Source organism: Episyrphus balteatus, chromosome 2 (assembly GCF_945859705.1).
Source record: "Episyrphus balteatus chromosome 2, idEpiBalt1.1, whole genome shotgun sequence".
Taxonomy (NCBI): Eukaryota; Metazoa; Arthropoda; class Insecta; order Diptera; family Syrphidae; genus Episyrphus; species Episyrphus balteatus.
The window spans coordinates 64086746-64095529 of NC_079135.1; the positions used below are offsets into that span (position 1 = coordinate 64086746).

Consider the following 8784-nt stretch of genomic DNA (forward strand, 5'->3'; position numbering starts at 1 on the left):
CTCAAACGTAAAAAACCTTTAAATTTAGAAAAGGCAATTAAAGTAGCAATGTCATCTGCCAAGAAAACAGTTCGTAAAAACATAAATAGCATTAAAACGCCTAGAGTTATTGCAATACCAAAAAGTGGTGGATTAATTCCTTTCCTTGTTCCTCTGTTTGCTGGACTTTCCGCTCTTGGAGCTTTAACGGGGGGAGCTGCAGGAGTAGCTAAGGCTGTAAGCGACATCAGCATTGCTAAAAAAGATCTAGAGGAAAAAAAACGTCATAACGAAAAAATTGAATCCATTGCAGTCGGACAAGGCTTACACCTTAAACCATATAGAAAGGGCCTTGGACTTTATTTAAATCCACAGACAAAAAACTCCTAAGTTCGCTACCCAATCGTGCATTAAATGAAATAGATTTGAGAAATTTTGCAGATAAGTTTATTCCGGATTTTCGAGGAGTTTTCATGCGAGATAATTTACCTAAAACTAAACCGATGAGAAATGAGTCTGGAATAGTAAATCTTGATTCTTCAATTGGTCCTGGAACACACTGGGTAGCGTATAAAAAAAAAGGAACTAAAATTGAATATTTTGATAGCTTTGGGAATTTGCAGCCTCCTATCGAAATTATTAATTATTTGGGTGAAAAAATGTATTATAATTATATAAAATATCAAGATTATGACTCTTTTAACTGTGGTCATTTATGTTTAAGATTTTTATATGATTGTTAATTTTTTTTAAAATAAATAAACCGATTTGTTTAAAATGGTTTCATTGTATTTATTTTCACCATGGCGTTGACACTTACGCTAAGCGGGAGATCTTCCCAACTTTCTGCTGAATATTTTCCACCTTTGAACCTGGAACAGCATTACGTTTGCGGATTGATTGATTTTCAAACCTACAACTCTATACCAAATGTAGATGAGCGAAATAATCTGTTCCATGTAGGGGAATATGAAATTGAAATACCAACTGGGTCTTATGAAATTGATGAAATTGCAACATTTATTTCCGAAGGATTATTGCTGCAAAACTCTACAGCTGTCGTTAGAATAGAAGCAAATAATAATACAATGGTATGCGAAATCGAAAGCAACGAAGCAATATATTTCAATAAAGATAGAAGCATTGGACAATTACTAGGTTTCAGTAAATGTGTTCTTCACTCTGGTGTGGTACATTTTTCAGATTTACTTGTTGATATAAATAAGGTGAATGTAATACGAATTGAGTGTAATATCATTACTGGTTCCTATTTTAATAATAGTCCTGTGCATACTATACATGAATTTTCTCCAGAAACAGGGTCAGGGTATAAAATCATAGAAGTCCCGAAAAATGTTATCTATTTACCTGTGAACGTCAAACGAATAAGCACTCTCACATTAAAACTCGTGGACCAAGACGGTGACTTGATAAATTTCAGAGGAGAAAGAATAACAGTGCGATTGCATTTAACTCCAAAATCACAATAATGCTAATCTATAATAGTTATTATAAAATAGATACCAAAGGTATCCACCCAATTAGTTCTACTAGAACAGCAACACTGTCAAGACCAAAACTTTCATCTGAAAACAAAACCTTCCTTCATACATTAGGATTCAAAGTTAAATAAAGTACAATATGAACGAAATGTTAAACATTACCCATGGACCTAGCTATGATAATAGCATATCTAAGTTTGAGTACCATAGTTACTCGCCATTTCTTCAGTCATTCAATCCAAGTGATGAAATACGAATCCCCATACAACAACAGGACTTGTGCGTTTTACCCTGTGAAAGCTACATTTATATAGAAGGATGTCTAACAAAATCAGATGGAAAACCTTCTTCTACGGGAAAATTATCTAATAATGCTATCGCCTTTCTTTTTGAAGAAATACATTATGAACTCAACGGAGTAAACATTGAGAACAATAAAAACGTTGGCATCACAACATCAATGAAAAATTATATATCATTGAATGAGAATGAAAGTAAAAGCTTAGAAAATGCTGCATGGACTGGAAACTCTACCATCTCACCTATATCGGGTACTTTTAATTTTTGTGTAGGTACCATTAAAAAATCTTTTGGGTTTTGCTGAAGACTACAAAAAGATTATAGTAAATGCAAGACATGAATTGATTCTAATTCGAACTAGGAGTAACGAGAATGCCTTATATTCTGATGAAGAATTAAAACTTTCAATTTTAAAATTACAATGGAGAGTTCCACATATTACCTTATCCGATTCAAATAAGCTAACATTATTAAAGCAAATACAATCAAATCCGATTCAAATTCATTTTAGAAATTGGGAAATGTATGAATATCCAACACTGCCAACCAACACGGATCATTTATGGACAGTTAAAACGTCAAGTCAACTTGAGAAGCCAAGATATGTTATAATTGCTTTACAAACCGATAGAAAAAATCAACGAAATAAGGATGCCAGTAAATTCGATCACTGTGAAGTGAGCAATTTAAAGGTGCATTTAAACTCAGAATGTTACCCTCGCGAAGATTTGAATGTTAAATATAAACTAGACCAGTATGCCATTCTCTATGAAATGTATAGTAAATTTCAACAGTCATATTATCAGAAACAATCACAGCCACTTTTATCGAGACAAAACTTTAAGAATATCGCGCCAATAATTGTGGTTGATTGTTCTCGTCAAAATGAATCAATTAAAACAGGGCCAGTGGATGTAAAAGTTGAACTTAAAACAGCACTTCCTGTTCCAGCTTCAACAACTATGTATTGCCTTATACTTCATGATCGTATAATTGAGTATAATCCCTTAACCGGTGAAGTTAAAAAACTCACTTAAATGTACTGTCATTATATATAAACTTGTCAGTAGAACAATTGAGTTTATCGAGAACATATCTTAAACATGAATTCCTTTATTGTAGACGTTCAAGGATTTGGAGAATTTAACAATGGCTTCATAGTGAAAGAAGTAGCTGTACTTCATAATGACCACCATCATCATTTCATTGTTAATCCTCCATCTTATTTTAATCTTCTATCCACATCACTTAAAAGGCAAGCAAATTGGCTTTATCAAAATTATCATTGAATAACGTGGAATGGAGGGCTTACAAATTTTTCTCAAGTAAAGATATTTCTTCGAAAACAAATCCAAGCTGGAGTTGTTTACGTTAAAGGAACAGAAAAATCTCAATGGCTTAGAGAATTACTTAATAGTGAAAACATGGATGTTATTAACCTAGAAGATATCTCCAACTGTCCAAATTTAAAGGAACTCCGAAAAATTTATCCTAATGAAATAAAATGCCTAAACCATGGAAAATGTTGTGCCCTTCAAAATGTTTATCTTTTAAGCAAGTTCATAAGAGAAGCAAAATTGTTGTAATATAAATACTTTTTTTTTATAAATAAAACAAAACTTGTGTTATGTATATAAATACATATTTTCTTTTTTTTTTTATTTCATAAGCTTTAATACTATCTTTTAAAACCGTACGGAACGGAACTATGATCAAAGAGGAAGCGACGTTTTTCGGCCTTGGGCTTGTATGTTTTAACCTCTTCCACAGTAACCACTTGATGTTCTTTTGTTCGTCTTATGTTATTAGACTTAATAACTATACTTTCATCATCTTCTACAGAAGATTGTAATACTGCTTCTTTGATTGAATCAAAATTAATTTTTTGAGATGATTCATAGTTCAGAAAGATGCCTTTTACTTTACATACAACGTGTTCAACATTATCTTTTGTGCTAAAGACTTTGTAGGCATAATTTTTTGGACCGCCACTAACAAATTCGGTGATGTAGCTTCCTTCACCATAGCTTTCTAACTCATCAGTCATATCACCAATAAATTCCCCAGTAGGTGGGTCGATATCTCCTTGACAACTTACATAGATAACAGAGTCAGTATCATAGTAGAGAACTCTTTCTTTCAAATTTTCTAAGTAAGTGTACAGTTTTAGACGTGCTTGTGTTGTTGTATAAGAGGCAATACAAACATTAACAGTAGGAAGAGAGTCAGCGGCTTCTTCTTTCAACTCAAAATTAACCACAATATTGTTTTCATTAATTGGTAATATATACAAAACTTCAATAGAAGGATGAGTAAGTAATAGAAACAGATCTGAAGGTTTATTCAAAATGCAAGTCTTTTGTTGATTTTCCCGTTGGCCGAATTTACCCCAAAAAGAGTTCAAAATTAGTTTGGCTAGTGATCTTTTTCCCGGATTGTTTTCAATTTCAGTAAATTCTAAGTCTATATTTTCCTTATCTAGGAAATCAGCAACATATTTGTTTTTATCTTCTTCAGACATGCATGTACTCGGCCATCCTGATGCTTGTTGTTTGATTTTTAGATAAGTATTCATCATACGTGTAAAAAGACCATCAGAACCTGTATTTGGATTATATTGAGTCACATCATATTCCCAAATTTCTAAAACAGCAAGTAACTTATATCCCATTTCAACAGCTTTTACAACTTCTTCGATCACCCAAGTTCCAAGTAATGCTCTTTCGTCATCAGAATGAGTGCAGATTTGTTCTTGATTTTTTTCACTACTGCAAGCTCTACACAAGGAAAACATCAGCTTATTATTTTGTTTCATGGGTAAAACCGGATGGAATAAATTTTCTGGGGGGAGTATTTTGCATTTAACAAGGCCATTTACACCTTCGAGTTTCATAGTAGAGCAAATTTCATCGCTGGCTGTGTGAATTTTTGGGTGACCAATAGGAAATTTACCATTTTTACAAACCCATGGGTAAAGAGAACATACGTCAATGTATTTTATTTTTTCTCCTTCCTTACATTTGTAGTAATTAAATGTGTTTCCTGTCCGACCACCGTAGAAAGCATCGCGAGGATTCAAAGGTGTGTTTTGTATTAACGGGTGATTATTTAAGAAATCTAGTTCTTCATCATTTAAATATTTTTGTAGAGTCTGAAATTCACAGTGCCACATTTCAATTACTTCGTAATTAAATGATCTTAATCGTTTTGTTTTGGCTAAAGTTCTCTCATATCTGTGGTTCAGGGTGTCGTATTTGTCTTCTGAAAGAGGTTCGTCACGTGTATGTTTTAAACAAGCAGGATGACCGTGATAAAAACAACCATGAAATTCGAAAATCTGTTTGGTTTCTTCACAAAAACCATCAACTTTAACTCCATTTATAACTGCTTCTCTTCCTTTAGCGGCATGCTTGATATCAATTTTTCGCTTTTTTTGCTCCCAAATCAACCATTTGATTGCAGGTGTGGATTGATTATCTACACACCTATATCCGTTTTTGGGTATAAGTCCAATAGTATTTGGTTGAAGAAAGTTACGCCTGTACACAAGGTTACAAGCTGATGCTATTGTTGTTGCTTCCAAAAATGGTTCAACATTGCTTTGGTTTAGGAACAGTTGTCTAAACTTTAGGCAAGTCTCAGTCAAAATTTTAACATCGCTAATACAATATTCCACTAGATCACGCTCCATATCAAAATTATCGTATTGATGCTCTGCATACCATTTTAAAAATTCATCTCGATCTTCAGTTTTCATTGAATCAGGGCTGTAATATTCCATTGCAGGGAGTTTTCCAATATATTTAGCATTTTCTTTTGTATTGAAGAAATGGGGAAAATATCCTTTTTTTAAAACGGGTGAAAGTTGAAACGCTTTTGGTAGTTTTGACAGAGCCATCGGAAAGTAATTTAGCGAATCTAGGAATTTGACATTTGCAATTTCCATTAATATAATTTTACTGCCTCGCATTATTAATTGTGGGGTTAAATTTGTTTGTTCCAATATGTAATTTAACAGAAATTGATGATCGTATGATTGCCCATTATGTGCTATTACAATTACTTTTTTAAACTTTTGCCGAACATTAAGTATGTGTTTCAAGAATTTAGCCACAACATTTCCTTCTATATCTTCTTCTTCCTTAATGATGTTAAGCGATAAATTACACTTTTGACAAAAGTGCAAATTTGGAACATCAAAACATTGATCACACTTTTGTTGAAAAACGCACAAATTCGGTACATGCATTTTTACTGGAGTTACTGATGTTTCGCTTCCAATGGTTAACATTTTTTCTCCTATTACTTTTTCCTGTCGACTCTCAAAATCATAAAAGATGTACAGGATTCCTTTATATGCGGGTATCCTGTTATCAGGAAGAATATAGCACATATGTTCTTTTTCTACATGCTTACTGCACATTTTGCAGAAGTATTCACCACAGATATGTTGACGAGTTGCTCCGTATGTTTTAAGGCATAAAATACATTTTTTCATTTGCTCGCAAATTGAATTTTTACCTGTTGAGTTACTCGCCTTGTGAGTGTCGAAACAGCTTTTTCCTCTAAAGTTTCGATTACAGTCTTTACATAAAACTTCTTTTTCATTTCTGGAACAACTTGGTGTGTTTTGGCATTGCGGGCAAGATCTTTGGCATTTATGTTGATTTTTTGAATTATATGGAATATGACACTCTTCGCAATAATAGCCACAACAAAATGCTGCAGTTAACGACGTTATTACATTAAAATGATTGTCATTATAAAGTAAATTAATACTTTTTTTTTCTTTGCCATTTTGAGTGGGAAATCCTTCAAATATCACCTTCTGCCCCTTTGATCCATACTCGTACACAGTCACCTTATATTCCTTCAAATGATTTTGGAATATTTTTAACTCCGGAATTCCACAACCTTCAGCCGGTACTGTGATGTGTGCATCATCTACAAGTTTAAGGGCTTTTTGGGTTTGAATTTTCCCGATGTCTCGTCTGACTTTCACCTTAAGGTAGTTTTCGTTGTCTGCATATACTTTACCGACAACTAAGGCTCGAGGCAAACACAAATTGTCATTATTTTTTATGTTTATTATTCCTCGGCGTTTAATACATTCCTCAGTGAATGTATTGTATTTTCCACTTTGTGTTTTTCCTTGTCCTGAAGGGAGTTTAACCGACGTTATGGTGAGAGAAAAATCATCGGTGCTTATTCCTTCCGAATTGCTCTGAAAGATCTTCGAAATCATCTCCCATACATCGCTGAATTTCAAATTTGAGCAATCCTTGAAATTGATCCACCCGTTCCCTCGTTCAGCTGCGAAACTCTTACCGCTAAAAGTGATTCCCACTTTATCTTCAGGGCTAAGACCTGTTAGCGCATGTTTAAACATGTCGTTCACTGCTTCTCTAATCCATGACGTTGGTTCCTCTTTTTCTGGAATGGGTCTGATTTTGAACTGGATTTTTCGACTCTTTAAATCAAACCGCTTCACTCGCGACTCCAAGTCACTGATTATTTGGATTCGCTAGAAAAATTAACAAACAGAAAAAACAAAATGTTGTTGAAAAAAAACTAAAACCGAAAAACAATCAGAAAGCAAAAGAATTTTAGTGAAAATCTGAGCAACGACATCAGAAAAAACCAAAACAACCAAATAAATAATACAAAACAGAATTCATTTTAAAATAAGATCAATTTTTTTTTATTTATATAAAGATTTATAAAATATATGTTTTTGTGTGTTGGTAATTTCGATGGGGGGCTGGTTTACCTCTACTTTTTCTTTCGCCAGCTTTTCTTGCAACTCTTTCTGCAACTCCTCACGAATTCTACGTCGCTCCTGTTCTTGATGTTGTTCTTGTTGTAATTCTTCTTCTTCGTCTTCTTCTTCTATGTTGTTGTCTCGATTTTTATCGTGAAAATCGATTTTGAATGTGGAGCCGTAGGGTTCTACCACTTCTAATGCCAGTTTTGGCAAATCTGCAATGTCTTCGTCGTTGAATTGCACGTTACATCTTTTCGGGAGGAATACTTTTATATCCTCCAGCTCGAGAAGTATTTGCGGCCCATAGGGATTTGGTTCGCGTATAGCTTTCACTATGTTGTACCTCTTTTTCAACGTCAATTTGCTCATTGACAGTCGAGGCTTCTTAATATCTTGGAAGACATTGGCGTTTCTGCGAATTCTGTTGAGGATTGATGACATCTCGAGTTTTTTAAAAAATTTAAAATTTTAATACCGAACTTTTGGGTGTTGAAAGACAACTGAATTTGAAATTTTCGAATGACCAGGTTTTATACTCTTCAAAGAGATGGTGTTCATCGTGGGAATGGCATTTTTATTCTTTTTTATGGTAAACTCGGTTAATGATTTAAAAAACTGGAGTAGAGTTCTTAAGTATCATTTTTCAAGTATCGAATTCTCCAACTAATTTCTTCGATTTTTATTCTCGTCACGGTAATCAGTTCTTCTAAGTTTTATTATAATTTTTAAAATGCTAAGAATCAGTTTGCTTGCTTTTTCCTTCATGGTGATATATTTTATGACTTGGAGTTCGTCTTATATGTTCATTTTAAGACTTCAAAATCAAATTACTTTGTAATTTATTATGTAATTTCAAATCTTTTCTACTTTAATAGGTTAAGTTAATAAGTGTAGTCGTATTTTGAACACTGGAAAAATATACTCTCTGCATTTAATTGCTCTTTTTATGACTTACATTCTTTTAAATAGTTCCAAAAATTTTTCGATGAATGACATTTTAAAGTGTTCGGAACACTTGCTACTTATTTTATTTGAAATATTCTTATTCATCCTTAAGACTTGAGAAATCCAATTACATTTGTAATTTATTAGACGATTTGGGTTTCAAGTGAATTCCATCATTCCATGTTCTCTTCTACGGAGTCAATATATCCGTTGACACACAAATATAAAAGGTATACCTATCTAGCTATAGCGATAATTTAAACATATCTCTCCATAAAAAAAAAAATTACTTAA

At 33.2% G+C, this 8784-nt stretch overlaps 2 protein-coding genes across 2 annotated transcripts; one reads left to right on the forward strand and one right to left on the reverse strand.

The window, feature by feature from the left end:
• The first annotated feature begins 1629 nt into the window (after nt 1-1629).
• Nucleotides 1630-2818, forward strand: LOC129909483 (uncharacterized). The gene is made up of 2 exons (XM_055986560.1): nt 1630-2032; nt 2106-2818. Exons 1-2 carry the CDS (start codon nt 1630-1632, stop codon nt 2816-2818), a joined length of 1116 nt encoding a protein of 371 aa, XP_055842535.1.
• Nucleotides 2819-3459: 641 nt separating this feature from the next.
• On the reverse strand, nt 3460-7986 carry LOC129909484 (uncharacterized). Its single transcript, XM_055986561.1, has 2 exons — nt 7552-7986; nt 3460-7305 (listed from the first exon to the last, which is right to left on the reverse strand). The coding sequence occupies exons 1-2, from the start codon at nt 7984-7986 to the stop codon at nt 3460-3462; spliced, it is 4281 nt and encodes a 1426-aa protein (XP_055842536.1).
• Between the last annotated feature and the right edge of the window lie 798 nt (nt 7987-8784).